General features: G+C 37.0%; 1 protein-coding gene across 1 annotated transcript in view; it reads left to right on the top strand.

The window, feature by feature from the left end:
• Window positions 1-17833, top strand: part of PIK3C3 (phosphatidylinositol 3-kinase catalytic subunit type 3) — a 153870-nt gene that overhangs the window by 74494 nt on the left and 61543 nt on the right. The window contains exons 14-18 of the mRNA XM_047697611.1: window positions 6489-6594; window positions 8094-8210; window positions 13203-13334; window positions 15693-15821; window positions 16504-16573. Coding sequence (XP_047553567.1) covers window positions 6489-6594; window positions 8094-8210; window positions 13203-13334; window positions 15693-15821; window positions 16504-16573 — 554 coding nt within the window. The remainder of the gene's footprint in view (window positions 1-6488; window positions 6595-8093; window positions 8211-13202; window positions 13335-15692; window positions 15822-16503; window positions 16574-17833) is intronic.

Raw genomic sequence — 17833 nt, 5'->3', positions numbered from 1 at the left:
AAGACTGGCTCAGCTCCCTTTATCTGTCACAGAATATTTAAGGGTAAAGGACAAGTTAGCTTAAGTCACAATGAGCAATATTTTTGGTTCAATAAGAGAAAGTACTAGGATTAAACACTAGACAAGAGAGCCTCCTCTAGTTTTGTAGAGCAAGTGAAGAGCTGAGCCAGCTGGTCAATCGCTACCTAAAGCCTCTGTACATTTGGAAACATTTTTAAACGTACAACATACTTGATAGTGTTTAACTGTGGAAATTGTTTCTGATCTAAAATCCTGCCTGATTTATTGGATTTACTTAACAATAGAAATGAATAGATAGATACCCATTCTGAAAGCTCATTTGAGGCATTTTGCTTTTCATGAAGAAATTAATCAAAGAACTGTCTCGTTTTAGACTGAGTTTTAGAAAACTGTCCTACAGGTCAAATCAAGTGTTAATTTCATTCTCCCACTCTCCAAACATGACATTTTTCTGGATACTGCCCATGTAGCCAAGGAATATGTAACTAAATCAGAGGGTTCTTTTAACAAACACAGCTGTCTATTATGTACATGCACAATAAGTAATTGTTTAGTTTCAACCTTTATGGTTCCCTTTATAATGAAGAAAACTGCTATCAACAGTCTTAACTAAATCTGTCATCTTGGAATCTGTATTTTTTTTTTCCTCTTGGTCCTGGTAATGGCAAGAAAAATACCTCTTTATTTTAGCAGTTTAATATAATATTCATAAAACTACATTACCCTCACAGTAAATGTCAGTCTGTCCTTGAAAAAGACCCACAGAATGTTTTGATTAGTTGTTAATCACTCTTTTTACTTTGAAAAGTTTACTTGGCAATTCTCATAGTACCACATAGCTACTATTTCCTTTTAATGTAATTTCTTGCTTCCTAATGTTTTCCATATTCCAGTCTGAATTCATAAGTGTATGTCTATTCACTGGTGTTATGGAATATTTACTCATGAACATTTAAGTAAATATTTAAAAGGAAATTAAAAAAAAATAGCACTAAGCATGTTGCCGAGTTTTGGGGTGAGCTTCTTAGTATTTTAAAATTAAGATTTTATATTTTAAAAAATCATTTTCTGAGAATTCCCTTATAGGTATTTTTATTTTCTTGCAATATTCATGAAAAGTTTTCTCTGGCTCAGAATTTATAGTCTAGAGTAGTCACTACTGTAGGAGCTCTGTGTGCATATACTGATTATGTGGTGTTTTAAAATTATGTATTTTTCAGATTTGACTGTAGAAGAGATTTCATTGTAAAATCTGAAATTAGTTGTGATAGAACCTTTGATCTCTTATTTCAAGTAGGTAAGAGTTTTAAAACCATTCTGAAAGCAGCTAAACAGTAGGAAACCTATTAGATGAGCAATTTCCAGCAAGGCAACAGTTTCCATTCAGAAAGAGTGCTTTGTTTTCTCCATAGACAGTAAACAAAGTGCAGCTCCAACTCCCAGTCTTATAAGCATTCCATCAAACTTAGATTTGATTTGTGTTTTCCCGCTATATCTCTGATTCATTGAAGCAATAGCGTGGGCTATGTCTACTCCTTCTCTGAGGAGTAATTGCTTTTCCTGTATTTACAGTCTGCATATTACATATTCAGAAATACTCATGGGGAGAAAAAAGCTATTGATGTGGGCTTCTGACATTGGTAGACACTGCTTTTGTGAGTGTCCGGTGAAAATATAGAAAATAATTTCAGTAGTTGGCTTAAAATGGTTATTCGCTTCCTTTGAACATGGACAGAGTAGTATAAAAATATTAATCAAGTGTAACAATTTAAAGGGCTCTCATTCTAAGAGTGTTCTTACTATAACAAATGCATTAAAATAAACATTTTAATTGATTGTGCTGTTTCTTTCTGAACCTTTGAATTTCCCTTTTCATTTGTTCCCTTTCCAGTGATTTAAATGGGATTCCTGCTATAGCTGAATCCTTAGGGGCCTATAGTTGTGTAGACAATCCTTTTAAAATGAAGAGTGTCAACCTTTTAAGCCACAGAGGGGAGTTATAGTCTCCAGTCTGTAAAGTGTTGGGCATCAGGATCTATAAATCGTTCCAGTTTTTTATTTTTATAGCTGTTCCAGTATGTTGAAATTGAAAGTAAACTTTGGATGCTTTGACATGTTTTTCTATAACTTTTAAGACCTTTCAAGGTAATAAAGGTTATTTACCCCACAAAATGGAATTGCCAGGAAGCAGGTAGCCCACTGCAGTCATCTTACAATGGGTACCTGGACAGTTCTGTCTCATTTCTACTTGAAGATGATAGGTTTCAAGGGAATATCTTAGAGTGCTTTGTAGAATCTACTTACTGCTGTGAACTGAGAATTCAGAAATGATTCAAATCTAGGTCTTTTAGTCTTGTTCTAAATTTGTCCTTCATATTTGGAGATGACATTGTCATTTGTATTTTTAGATGGACTTTTCTTTATGCAGCAGAATTTTGGCTTGGAAGATTTTTTGACCTTTATCATGAGCATCAGTATAGACCCTCAGTCATAGGAAATAGCTGTGACCATTGTGTTAACTTCATGGTCATTCAGGGAGACCTGAACAAAAGCAGTGTAGCCTGTATGTTCTGGTCATCTCTATTACCCATTTAGAACTGAATTTCTGTGTAAACACAGAAAAGGACAATATACTAAGGTAATGGAGATAGTCAAGGACTTTAAAGGATGGAAAGGTCTGAATAGGAGTTGAATAGGACTGTATATTGACAGTTTCATTGTTTAGAATCACGGTCTATTTAACATTCCTAGGTGGTATCCTGAAATGACCAAACATTCTGGAATACCGCAACTAGGAAAAAAGAGTTTCTCTTAACTGTTCTTAGCTTATTCATCTAGAATAGAGCTGTCTGATGAAACTTTCTGCAGTGATGGAAATTATCTATAATGCTGCACATATGGCTACTAAGTGCCTGAAATATAGAGTGTGTGATTGAAAAACTGAATTTTTAATTTTTATTTAATTTTAATTAATTAAATTATTATTATTATTATTGTTATTTTTAGATTTTTATTTATTTATTTGACAGACAGAGATCACAAGTAGGCAGAGAGGCAGGCAGAGAGAGAGGAAGGGAAGCAGGCTCCCCGCTGAGTGGAGAGCCTGACGTGGGGCTCGATCCCAGGACCCTGAGACCATGACCCAATCTGAAGGCAGAGGCTTTAATCCACTGAGCCACTCAGGCGCCCCTATTTCTGTTTTTGTTTTTTTTTTTAAGTGTTTATTTATTTATTTGACAGATGGAGATCACAAGTAGGCAGAGAGGCAGGCGCAGAGAGAGGTGGGGAAGCAGGCTCCCCTCTGAGCAGAGAGCCCCATGCAGGGCTTGATCCCAGGACCCTGGGATCATGACCTGAGCCAAAGGCAGAGGCTTTAACCCACTGAGCCACCCAGGCGCCCCTAATTAACTTTATTTTAAATAGTTATATGTTCCTTCCTTCCTTCCTTCCATCCACACTTCCTTCCTCCATTCCTTCCCTTCAGAGTGGGGAGAAAGGGAGATAGAGAATCTTAAGCAGATTCCATGCCCAGTGTGGAGCCTGATGCAGGGCTTGATCTCACAACCCTGAGATCATGATCTGAGCTGAAATCAAGAGCTGGATGCTTAACTAGCTGAGCCACCCAGGTACCCCTCTAGAATGCTTTCTTGATTCAAGATTCAAGAATGCCTTCTTGAAATTCTGACTTAGAACTCCTGTTGGGAACATGATATGGTAGAAATAATGTCATGGTTCAGTTCTTCATTCTACTTTACAGAGAATTCTAGACTATACAACTCTAGGGCTTTAAACAGCTGCTAGTATCATGGTAAACCTTTGTAGTGGGAAGTCAAGAGGGGAAGGCTTTTACTTTTATGAGCCCTTAAAATATTTCTGTGTATAAGACTGTTATGGGTATGTCAGGGGCTATTGAAAAATATTAAGATGTGGCCTGTGGCATGAGTTTCTTTATAACATATGAGGGGAACTAAGAGTTAAACACATGAAACAGTTTGGTAACTTCAACACAAGTTGTCTGCTAAGCTTCTTCTAGGAAGTCAGAGAAGGAGGGACTTCCTAGAAGAGATAAAATGTCTCCTGTACTTGAAGGGTGAGTAGGAGATGGGAAGGTATTTCTGAACATCATTGCAACCTGAGCAAAAGTTCCAAGTGGATGCATATACTAGGAGTGGTTAGGGGCCTGACCTGACTGCAGTGTGTGTGCATAAATTGAGGATAGTGGAAGTTTGAATCCAATGCTGGGGCCACGAAATCTATGTTAAACTGATAGATAAGAGAATCATTGGTGTTAATAGAGGTGGGACATTATGAAGATAGTTTAAAGAAAAAAAAATTTAGGATGATTTTATTGAGCAATAACAGGTTTCTTGTTATAGTTGGGGAGGCCAAGTAACAGGTTATCTGCTGGTTGATTCCAGATGGGACTGGCTAGTAGTATAGAACCATGGTAAGAGGCATTTTATAGGGAAGAAAAAGTCAACACAGTCTGGTGACTAATTGAGTATAGATGTTTGAAGCAAGGGAGTGGGAGCTAGGCTTAGCTCTACATGCGTGGACCACAAATGAAACACAAAGTGCCAGTGTTGATTTTGGGTAGAGCTTATGTTCTCTGGTCTGGCTACTGCCTCGCCTCTCTTTTTTTTGTATTCAGGTGATTTAAACATTAATGTTTCCTACCTGATTTTTGAGAAAACTTGAGTTTGCAAACCCTGCTACAGTGGGATTCCCAGTCCAAATGACTGGAATATTGGTAGATTCAATAGAGATTGAAAAATAACTCATATAATGTGTTAAGTTCAGTATTACATAGGTTCAGGTAAAAATGACAGTGTCTTAAGGAGTATGCTACTTGAAAATTAGGATGGCTGAATGTAAAAGGACATGTGAAGAAATGCAAAGTCAGACTTTTGGTATGACTATATTCATATTTGAGAATTATCAGCATTGAGATAATGGCTAGATCTGTGAGATTTGAGTCATTCATTAATTCAGCAATAGCCTATTAAGTGTTAGGAGCCAGGCCTGGAGGTGCTGAGGGTATAGTGTAAACAAGGCAGGTAAGCTTTCTGCTCTTACGAACATCACCTTCTACTGGCGCACATACTTTTTCCCAGAAATAATATAAAAGAAAATAATTAAGTGGCTGTGACTTGAGATTTGAAAAGCATTATCAAATTAGGGAGTTGAAAAGTTTCATGTGATTTTTAAAGATAAAACAGGGTGAGGGTAAGCTTAGAAAGACGGAAAGGGTTCTGACGCAGGAACCCCAAAGTCCTGGGCTCTGATTTCAGATCTACAGTCAACTAATTATTGTGCTGTGGCCGGGACACAACCCCTTTTAAGTTTCACTATTGATGAAATAAGCAAGTTGGTCTAGATAGATCTGTGTTTTTCAGACTACATGTTGTGATCTGCTGAAATCAATTTACAGGCTCACATCTAGTATTTAAAGAAAAATGAAATAAAAGAGAGTAGCAAATATTAACATAGAATATTGTCTTGTGAAGCTTTTTTGTTTGGGGGCATCTGTGTGCACACATGTGGCTGTGTGTCCTGAGTTGTGATAGAAAATATGTTTGTTGGGACGCCTGGGTGGCTCAGTGGGTTAAGCCGCTGCCTTCAGCTCAGGTCATGATCGGGGGTCCTGGGATCGAGTCCCGCATCGGGCTCCTTGCTTGGCAGGGAGCCTGCTTCCTCCTCTCTTTCTGCCTGCCTCTCTGCCTGCTTGTGTGTACTCTCTCTGACAAATAAATAAATAAAATCTTTAAAAAAAAAAGAAAATATGTTAGTATGGCTTGATGCTATCAGAACAGTTGGAGAACATTGGCCTCTATGATCTAATTCAAATCCTTGCCTATAAGATTTGGTACTTGTAGAAGCAGTCCAGGTTTAAGAATATATTTAAAATTTCTTTAACCCTCTAAAACCACAATTTTATGATACACAAATGGGAGATTATATATGGATTTTTGAGAAATGGGGAGATTGGATGGGAAAAAATAAATTTAAAATTGTATTCATTTTGCAGATGTATATTAATGAGAAGTAGCTTCAGTGCAGTTCTCAGAATAAGAGAGCTGTACAGAAGGGCTGCATAGATTTTGGAAATACTATTTGTGAGTTACTTGGTAGATATGTGAGCTTAGATGATTTCTGAATATGGTAATGCTGTGTGTACCTCATAACGTATTAGGAGAAAATGCTTCTTTTGATCCCAAACTTTTTAGAGACTCTAGGATATTATACAAAGTAAGGCACTATTATTATTAATTTACCTTTTATAAATGATTGTGTGTGTGCCCTAATTTTTCACTTTTAAAAGAGTGATGAAAAATATGTTTCATTACTTCCATTTATTTATTTTTGCAAATGTGAACTAGCCTGATTGAGTGGAAAAGTAGAAATATTTACAAAATGAATCTGACTCTTATTTCACCTCTTATGAATGACTAAACATAATTTTTAAGGTATGTGATTGTGGAATGTGAAGATCAAGACACTCAGCAAAGAGACCCGAAGACCCATGAGATGTACTTGAATGTGATGAGACGATTCAGCCAAGCATTGTTGAAGGTAACCATTTTGTATGGGGGTTGGCAAAAACACCAGGCATGGGCCAGATCTGGCCTGTTGCATGTTTTGTTATGTCCCGTGAGCTAAGAGTGGTTTTTATGTTTTAAATGGTTAAAAAAAAGAAGAAGAAGAAGAAGAAGAATATCTTGTGACATATGAAAGTTATATGAAAGTCAAATATCAGTATTCCTGCATAAAATTTTATTGAACATGATCATATTCATTTGTTTTCACATATTTATGGCCACTATATACTGTAGTAGTGGTTGAATAATTGAAATGGAAACTGTATGGCCAACAAGACCTAAAGTATTTATTCCTTGGCCCTTTATAGGAAGTTTGTTGACCTCTTATTTAATGAAATAAACCTATATAAAGAACAAATTCCAAAGCTTTGCTCTTTTATTTCTTCCCTCTCATTTTGTTTATCAAGACTAGTTACATTTTGAGAAATCTGACAATGCTCATATTGCAGGTACTTACGACATAACATATTTTGCTTCTTAAACAGTGTTTAGAATCTATGTAAAACCATTTTTTCCTCTTTGGTGTTGTGATTCTTAAAGTGCGGTGGCACAGTTCAGCCAGCAGAGGGGGCATGGGTAGTGAGGACCCTCGCACTGATCTGTGATTTGCTACAGAAATAATTAACTTCATAGCATCTTTTATCTGCAACTGCAGATAAACATGTTTCATGTTTTTACTACTTTAAATCTCATTGAAATCTTGGACACTAAACTTTTCTATAGTTCTCAGAGCTCAGAGCTTCTCTGCATTCACCTATTGGCAGATAAAGTAGTTGGTCTTCTCTTCTAACCTCAATTCTGCATTTACAGTTTTTGTTATCCTGTGAAGAAATTTCATTTTCTCTGAGCTTAAACTTCCTCACCTTTGAAATGAGGATAATAACAGTTGCCTAGCCACCCTTATCAGTGTAATTGGGAAGATTAAGTGAGAAAATGTATTTTATAATATTTTATGAACTGGGAATTCACTGCATAAGACTTTATGGCATTTAATTTTTATGACTTATATTTTACTAAGCAAGCATGCATTATGGTACTATTTGAGAATGCTTTTCTTTTTTTTTCCAGTAGATTTTTTAGTTCCTTGAAGATGATGTTGTTTCTGCCATACGCCTAGTGCGTTTCTGAAGACATCATAGTCTTCCAGATATTTATTGAGTGAATGAGTGAATGCATTTTGGGTGAACGGATTCTCTTATCACATGGTTGTATGTGAAAAAAGGTGCTGTTTTTGATAGATCAGTATTTGCTGAAGGCTCAGATAGTTTTCAACTGTGGAAGAGTTGGCAGTGTTTAAATAAGCCAGCAGCTTTCTCATTATCTCTGAATCAAGATAATTAATCTTTTTCAATTTCACTTTGTATTGAAGTTTGTAGCTATTAGAAGAATAAATAAAGATCATCCATGCTATTAAAGAAACCCTGATCATTATGCTACACAGAACTAATTTTCCTTTCCTTTGAATCCCTTCAGGGTGATAAGTCTGTCAGAGTTATGCGTTCTTTGCTGGCTGCACAGCAGACGTTTGTAGATCGGTTGGTGCATCTAATGAAGGCAGTGCAGCGTGAAAGTGGAAATCGTAAGAAAAAGGTAAACCTATGGGCTTTGCTTTTTGTTTATTACTAATGATGTTTCAGTATCATAAATACTGAATTTTGGTACTGTCTCTCTGGGTTGATATATTTTATGAAATTCTTATGTAATTATAGCAATAGAGAAGCTTACAAGCACTGATTACATACAGGATCCTGTTTTATGAATTCGTGTATGTACATATATGTGTAGTGATTTAGTCCTCACAACAACTCTGTAAGTTAGATGCTATTTCAATTATAAAAAAAAGTGGGAAAGAGGTTAAGTAATGTTTTGAAAATTCTTTATTTAAATTCAGTTTAGTGAACATATTCTGTTTTATTAGTTTCAGAAGTAGAATTTAGTAATTTATCAGCTGCATGTAACACCCGATGCTTATTACATCAGGTGCTCTCCTTAATGCCAGTCACCCAGTTACTCTATCCCCTGACCCACCTTCCCTCCAGCAACCCTCAGTTTGTTTCCTAGAGTTTAGTGTCTCTTATGGTTTGCCTCACTCTCTATTTCCATTTTATTTTTCCTTCCCTTCCCTGTGTTCATCTGTTGATTCTTAAATTCCACATGTGAGTGAAATCATACGGTATTTATCTTTCTCTGATTGACTTATTTTGCTGAGCCTAATAACCTCTAGTTTCATCCACTTTGCAGATGGCAAGATTTCATTCTTTTTGATGACTTAGTGTGTGTGTGTGTGTGTGTGTGTGTTTACACACATATACCATATCTTCTTTATCCGTTCATCTGTTGATGGACATCTGGGCTCTTTCCATATTTTGGCTATTGTGGGCATTGCTGCTATAAACATTGGGATGCTTGTGCCTCTTTGAATCACTATATTTGTATCCTTTAGATAAATACCTAGTAGTGCAGTTGTTGGGTCATAGGGTAGTTCTACTTTTAAGGTTTTGAGGAACCTCCATACTGTTTTCCAGAGTGGCTGCACCATTTTGCATTCTCACCAAGTGTATGAGGGTTCGAGGGGTTAAGTAATTTGTCCAGCGTCCTCAGCTAGTAAGTATTACAGTTGGGATTTGGTCCCAGGCATTCTAAGTCTGTATTATTAATGTATAATGCTTTATTGGGTCTCATTTTAAAATTTTAGCATCTTAGTATATAATGTATTTGTTGCAGAAAGAACCTCTGCAGATCATGGAGACTGGAATTACTCTGAGAGAATAAAGGTCCAATGTGACTTGCCCAGGGTGGCACAATTAATTGTTAGTAACAGCACTGGTTTTGCTTCTGTTCTAATGGCTAGGACATGGATCTTTCTCTCAAATAAGGCTTCTGCTTGCTGAGTATCTGTTCTTCATATGTCATTCTCCCTCAACATTAGTCCAAATGGTATAAAGAATTCACTTGATATCTTCTCTTTAACTAATCCTGCCATAGGCAAATCTTTCTTGGTGACCTTTGTGAAAGAGCACAACACATTTTACTGTTCTTCTCCAGACTTGTGAGAGGAAAAGTGGAGAGAAAAAAAAGTGAAAAATGGAGTCAGGAGCTCAAAGGCAGGGGATCAGGTCTAAAGAGAAATACTACTAGATGTATGTGCAAAAAATAATGTTCACAAAGTTAAGAAGGAGAAAATAGGCTGAAGAGAAACACTTTTTTATTGAGATGACTTTTCTTGTCATTGCTGTGAAAAAAAATCAGAAACCATGGTTAAATAACTAAATCCCTACTGCTATTCATTCTGTAGCCCCTCTCCCCACAGTTGCCTGTGTGAGGAAGCAGTGTGATCCCACACACCCACCTGCAGCAGTGCGGTCCCTGCGACTGTCAGTGTGGGCATGTGTTTAAACCAGTTTGTGTGGCATGCTCTTCTATTTGTCACTCACAGGAATCTGGCTACACCTCAGTTTTAGCTGTATACCCATTTAAGATATCACTTAAAGCTTCCCAAAATAAATTTTGTTTCTGCCACACATCCTGTTTTAAACCAGACAATCCTAAATATGGTCTCAATCTTTGGGCTAAAGATCTTTTCAGACTTTTTTTTTTTTTTTAATGATGTATTAAAAGACAATTTTGTTAATATAGATTTACTAGAAACAAGCCCTGGCACCATGGAGAAATGCCAAGATGGCTGTCTACTACTATTATTTGTGTTATTACTAGTAACGATGAATTCACTACTGCTAAGAATTTGAAATTACATGTAGTGCTTTTCCATCCCCCCATTTCCGTAATGAGTTTGGGAGAAATATGTCATGGTGAATGCAGCAGCATTAGATATATAGGAATGTTATCTGTGAGTTATTAGTAACATGGGTAAAACAAATGATAAAGTTTTTGCAATAGTGTTTTCCTGTATTGACCTCTAGTTTAGGAAGAATTCTGCTGAAAGAGGTCTCTGAGTCTAGATATTGGAGTTCATTAAAAATGCATTTCCATCAGTACTTTCTAAAAATTTAATTAGGGTGCCTAGGTGGCTCAGTAAGTTAAGTGTCTGCCTTTGGCTCAGATTATGATCTCAGGGTCTTGGGATTGAGTCTACTTGTCACTCTCCCTCTTCCCCTTCCCCCCGCTCATGGGCATGAGCTCTCTCTTTCTCTCAAATAAATAAATTAAATCTTTTAAAAACTTTTAGTTAAAGCTTTCATTTTAAATGTTGTTAAATATTCTCTTTTCACTTTTTGATTCTTTAGGTGACAATCATTTATTTGTTTGTAAAAATGTATTGCATGCCTACTGCATCCAAATACTTCTTCAGGTTCTGGGGATACAGCAGTGAATATAAAAATTCTGTTCTGGGGTGCCTGGGTGGCTCAGTGGGTTAAGCCTCTGCCTTCAGCTCGGGTCATGATCTCAGAGTCTTGGGATCGAGCTCCACGTTGGGCTCTCTGCCCGGCGGGGAGCCTCCTTCCCCCTCTCTCTCTGCCTGCCTCTCTGCCTACTTGTGATCTCTCTGTCAAATAAATAAATCAAATCTTTAAAAAAATTTTGTTCTTAAGGGAGCTTTTGAGGAGAAATTAAATAGAAGAAGTGAGTGAAATATAGAGTAGATACTGTTGTATACTCTGGAGAAAAATAAAGCAGAAACAGGAAGCAGGAAGTGCTGGGTTTGAGTAGTAAGGCAGTGTTTTACCTCTCAGTAGCGTGGTCAGGAAGGCCTCACTGGGAAGTTGACATTTGGACAAAGACCTGAAGTAGGTGAGGGAGCAAGCCATGGGCATATCTAGAGAAGACTATTCCAGCCAGAGGAATAGCGAGGACAGAAGCCTGATGTGAGAGCATATGTGTGTTGTGTGCATGACATATTTGTGAACTAGGAGGAAGCCCAGTGTATGTGGAGTGGAGGGAGAATGGGCGGGGGTGAGTAGTAGGAGAGGAGGACTGAGGACAGAGATAAGAAGGAATTGGAGTATATATCCTTATAAGCCATCACGAGGACTTTAACTTAAACACTGAGTTCACATAGAAGCTTTGGGGGGTTTAGAAGAAGAGAGTGACATGACCAGACTTTGGTTTTAGCAGCAAAAAAACTGACTCTAGTTGTTTTTGATAAGAGACTGTAAGAGGCAAAGTTGAAGAAGAAGAGCCGTCAGGAGGCTACTGCAGTATTCAAGCTGAGAAGTGAGGGCAGCTTGGAGCCCAGGGCTTAGAGCAGTGGACGTGGTGAGAAGTGGCTGGATTTCTCACCCTTCTTTGATCTGTTTTCTGGTTATTTTATTGTTTATTAGTACATCAATTAGAAATTGGTCATGTAGGATAACTTGAAATTCAGGTTAATTGACGTTACTTCATATTTGTATATCTGATTATACATTGGGTTAGGGAATAGATTTACTGATTTTTATAAGGGCTGTGTAGAAGTTTGTACCGGTTTTCAGTTGACCTTAACTTGGACTTTCTGCAATTCAGAGGAAGAATTGGAATATTACTGGAGGTGAAGAATCTGACTTTCTGTCTTAGTGGTCCCGGGAACATGATTTTTCTGAATTTCCACCTTACTGATTGCAGAGTTTGCTCCTGTGACACCGTATCCTCTCAGGAGCTTTACAGTTGAAGTGCTTTATGTTGCTAGGATCGGCAGGTCAGGTTTTCCCCTTTAAAGAACAAGCACACCTGTTAAAAGAATGCAAGACTCTCGAAGCTTTCAAGTGGATTGTTCTTTTGAAATTGACTGGAAGGACTTGATCTATGCAGTATAGATGCTGCTACATGACAAAGCCATGTGACTTGAAATTTTCAGTTTCTGAATTCTTGACTCAGTGGCAGTATGCATGTGAGCTGAAGAAAATAAATGATAATATTCTTGTTGATCAGATAGATCCAATGAACAGTAAAATGTAGGGTTCAAGTTCCTTCAAGTGAATTGTTTACTTTTTAAACCTGAAATATGCCCTGGAGCAACATACTGAAATTCTTGCTTAATATTTCATCATATAAAATTAAGCTAAGGGGCGCCTGGGTGGCTCAGTGGGTTAAAGCCTCTGCCTTCGGCTCAGGTTATGATCCCAGGGTCCTGGGATCGAGCCCCACATTGGGCTCTCTGCTCAGCAGGGAGCCTGCTTCCCTTCCTTTCTCTCTCTGCCTGCCTCTCTGACTACTTGTAATCTCTGTCTATCAAATAAATAATAATAAAAAAAATTAAGCTAAGCTCAAAAAAAAATTAAGCTTCAAATGAAATGAGTTTCTCTTTGTGGCTTCACACATCCTTTGAAAATAGAAATGGAGTTTTAAAATCTGTCATGAGTGTATTCCTTATTCTCAGTTGCAGCAAGAGAAATGTATTGCCTAACCTTGTGTAAATCTAGCTCTTCACAGTCAAGTCACTCCTCTTGAAGTGTGCCACTGCTCTCGTCAGGCAGATTCCGAGTGTGAGTGCTTGTCTCTTAGGGGTGCACTGTCTGCTTTGTGTTACATTTATGGTGCTTTGGAGACATTTTAAGTTAATAGGAGTAGTCTTTATGTCTTCATCATCTGTTTATAAACTTCTTTTTCATTTTAATGTAATCAGTTCTTTCTGATTTGTTCTCTTAGAATGAGAGACTACAGGCATTGCTTGGAGACAATGAAAAGATGAACTTGTCAGATGTGGAACTTATCCCATTGCCTTTAGAACCTCAGGTGAAAATTAGAGGAATAATCCCAGAAACAGCTACACTATTTAAGGTAATTGTGATGGATCTCTAATGTATATGATTGGAACCTAATTCTGTAAAGCAAAAACATAGGTACTCCCTTCCAAAATGATTACAGTGCAGATAATATCTGTAATTTTGTTTGATGTAGTAAGTGCCAGATAAAAAATTACCTTTTTCTAATCATTGTGTTTTTGTTTGTTTTTTTTTTTTTAAAGATTTTTATTTATTTGACAGATCACCAGTAGGCAGAGAGAGAGAGGAGGAGGAGGCAGGCTCCCTGCTGAGCAGAGAGCCCAATGTGAGGCTCTATCCCAGGACCCTGGGATTACGACCTGAGCCGAAGGCAGAGGCTTTAACCACTGAGCCACCCAGGCGCCCCTAATCATTGTGTTTTGATTTCCCTGTAGATACTTTTATGGAATGTGTCAAATATTTTTTTTTATCTGTGGGTTGTTCTTAATCTTTAATTCTTTGAATGTTTTATTAGACCCACACCTACTTTTTCAATGTAAGCTTTTAAAAAAAAACCTTAAAATTGCAAAACTTGTATTACTTATTCTGTTCATAAGTTCATATGGTTATAGTCTCGGTTAACCTTTTTAACATTTCTTGCTCTGATATTTATTACTGTGACTTAAATTTTTTTCTTGTGTTTTCAAGTAGTTAATTCTCTTTAGTCCTTGATAGCATGTCAGGCTTCTTTTGGTTGGCCACAGCTTGGATATTTAGAAAAAGCTGATGGTAGCCACTTTCTCGAGTTGGGCCAAAGTACTGGGTGGGCATCATTATCTGTGAAGCATCATTTTCTGTTGGGCATCATAAAGAAAGGTCTCTGAGACATGGTGTTTTACGTTTTGTGATTCTAGTGTCGGAAGGGCATATGTTGTGCTGGAATATTACTTTGTACCAGAAATGAAAGAGCTCATAGGACAACTACTTACACTTATAAAAAGGGATGTGACTATAGTAAGAAGTAGTTCGGATTTTTTTCAAGGATGTGTTTAAAGACAACCTGTGGCATCCCAGCTCACACAACTGAAACATAAGTTTTTAAAGTAGCACTGAACCTTTTTGCATGTTATAGACTCTGATAGTTTCTATTCTTCTAAGAATTATTCTGGTGCATTACATTTTAAATATAACTTGCAACTTGTTTACTTGGTTTTAAAACTCATACATGGATTATAACCTGCAATTTGAAAAGCACTGGAGCAGGAGATAAAATGCAAATAAATATTTCTTAGTTTGTGCTTAGAACCCACGAGAAGCTGAGATTTTAGAAGCTACACACAGACATGTAACAACTGGTATACATGTGTACAACTAGTATTCCTTTGGGCTGGAACTCTCAAACAAGACCAGCTTCTAATATTCTCATTCCCTGAGGACTAATCAAGAGCAGTAAATCAAAAAGGTAGTTTTATACCATTTTTTGGAAACAAGATGGGAAAAAATATTTAAGACAGAATAGGAGTTGTAAGAGTGTGGTATAGGAGTGTACAGCTGCCACATTGTTAGGTGGATTCTGAACCCATTTTCTTCTTAAGTGTGTAGTATTATAATTACGTCTTAAATGCACAAAGTGGATGGTCAGTAAACTATCATGAGACATATTTTTGATCCTGATTGCCAGTCTTTCTGTTTGTTTTTCTTACAATCCTTAAAGTATATAAGCATTCTTAAAAATTCTGGGTTAGAGTTTAGGATTAATGGTTACAGGTCATTTACTACATAACTCTGTCATAGTAATTCTTAATCATTTTTGGTTGCAAATGCTTTTGAGGTAATTTACAAAATACATTTTTTGCTTGGGGTGATAAGAGGATACTCTAAATTGAAGATAATTTAAAATTCAGAGTTTTAATCCAAAAGAGGTTGTAAGTTCTGAACATAAATTCACTGAAGCTTTTTTTTTGACACCTTTTACCCCATCATTTTATAGGAAAGTTTTCAAGCATACAGCAAAGAGTAAAGAATTACATGGTGAACAACTAGGTACCTACTGTTTGACTTTTCTTAACATTTTACTATATTTGCTCTGTCACATTTCTTAGGAACTGTGCAGAGGAAAAGTTATCTTTATTTTACAAGTGAGGAGACAGGTTAAAGAACACGTGAGCCATCACCCAGCTAGTATGTGTTGGAGCTTGGATTTCTGTCACTGACCCTAGAGCTCTTGTCCTTTAAGCCCTGTAATCTTCTGTCTGGTAGCTCGCTGATTGTTTTCTCCAGGGTATCTGATTACATCTTGCTGCCAGCCCATCTTGTTTCTTTAGGTTCTGGTAACTTACTTGTTTACCTTACAGGTCACCATTTCCTCCTGTGTATAGTAAATCTTCGTGCATTAATTTATATCCAAATTTGAAAACAATATTTTTATTCCCAGAGTGCTCTTATGCCTGCACAGTTATTCTTTAAGACAGAAGATGGAGGCAAATACCCAGTTATATTTAAGCATGGGGATGATTTACGGCAAGATCAACTTATTCTTCAAATCATTTCACTCATGGACAAGGTGACTATATAACCTTATGTTGGCAGGGAACATTTTTTAATTTTGGAAAATGGTGGTTTAGTGTATACACTGTGTATGGACTCAGAAGTATTTTTAACATTCAGGTACAATCCTAGGAAGCTCAGCAGTTTCTACTTGACCTTGAACAAGTGTAGTTGTTTTTGTACACTGCAGAGTGACTCTTGTGATGAGTATTAAATGAAATTGCATGCATTTCTTTTTATTAAAACTTTCTTCTCAGCTAAGTTCTTTCGATGTCATGTTTAGTAATTCCCTTTCTCTTGCTAGATCTTTTTGTTCTTTATTTTTTTCTTTTTATTCGTTAAATTGCATCCCTGCCCGTCTTTAAAAGGAATGTATTTGCCCTCATTTTCCTTTTTGTGAGTTCTGAAATACTTAGTGACTAGAGAGAACTGCTTAAATGAGTTGGAGGAACCCTACTGTTCATTGAAATCTATCAACAGTGATTTAGAATAAGATAAAAAAAATTGGCATACCATCAAGTAAGTGCTTAATAAGTTTATTTCAATGATCAAAGTAAAATTAACTGATGAATTTAGTTAAATTTCAATTTAGATTTATCGCCTAAATCTCTTATATTAAGCTATTACAATACTTGCCTACAAAACTTTTTAGAACAGTCTTTATATTTGGTTAACATATTTTATCTTTTGATCAAAAGCTGCTACGGAAAGAAAATCTGGATTTGAAGTTAACACCCTACAAGGTATTAGCCACCAGTACAAAACATGGTAAGTTTATGTTACACCATGGTTTTTTATTTCAGCATCTAATGAGGGTGCTTTTCCTCTTTTAATTGAAAGTTAAGAACATTAGAGATTGAATTCATTTGTAGCACTGAAGACTGATTGTGCCTCTTCTTTTCTCCCTTTCTTCCTCTTAAAAACATTAAACAGCGTATCTGTAAGGAAAAAATTAACACCTTTGTACTGTATTTATTTGCCTTCAAACCTGGTTACAATTCACAGTAGTTTCTCTCGTAGTAATTTTTGTCCTGAATCATCATTTGAGAGTTTGCATCATTTGATGCAAAGTGGCTTTGTATTGTGCTCTGCTTAAAAAAGCCACTCAGCAAAGATTATGCCTTACTAACTAATTTTTGTAATATAGATTTATGGCATCTAAGTCTTTCTAGGATGGAATAACCTCTGGAACTTCGATAGACGATTCCTTATGAATGCTTACCTAAAACCCGTTGTAAATTCCCTACTCTTGTTACTCTCAGAGCTTCTACCTTAGGTACCTGGGAATAACAAAAGTATCTGTTTTAGTTTTCCTGCTCTTCCCCTGGCCACCCTCAAATCTTTTTGGTGGGATAATTCCTCTGCTCATTTTTCTCTCAGAATGATCTTGTTGGGTGTCTGGGTGGCTCAGTTGGTTAAGCGTCTGCCTTTGGCTCAGGTCATGATCCTGGAGTCCCAGGATCGAATCCCACATCGGGATCCCTGCTCAGTAGGGAGTCTGCTTCTCCTGCTGACCTCTCTCCCTCTCATTCTCTCTCTCTCTCAAATAAATTCTAAAAAATTTTAAAAAAAATGATCTTGTTTAAAGTGTACTTATGTTCTTTGACTATCCTGCATAAATTGATTTATTCACTTCCTTTTGCTCTTTGGACAAACACAAAAGCCTTAGCTTGGTTCACAAGTTCTGGCTTGCTATGACATGCTTCTGTGCCTGTTTCTCAAGCCTCTCTTTTACCAGTCTCCCCCTTGCTTCCCAGGCGTTAGCCACACGGGCCACCTTCCATTTTCTCAAACACACCATGCACTCTTCAGCTTTACAGTTTTCATGTATGATTTGGTCATCATCTTTAGCATCCATTCCTCCACAGCTTTACCTATTAACTTTCATTATCCTTCAAAACATGGCCCAAATCTCTGATGCCCTCTGATCTCTCTGATGATTTATGTCTCCCTACACTTTTCTCTTTCATAGAACCCTTTTCTTCGTAGTATTTATCCCAGTAAGACTTGCAGGCTTGTACAGTCTAT

Source organism: Lutra lutra, chromosome 12, assembly GCF_902655055.1.
Source record: "Lutra lutra chromosome 12, mLutLut1.2, whole genome shotgun sequence".
Lineage (NCBI taxonomy): Eukaryota > Metazoa > Chordata > Mammalia > Carnivora > Mustelidae > Lutra > Lutra lutra.
This window is presented reverse-complemented; position numbering and strand designations above follow the sequence as displayed.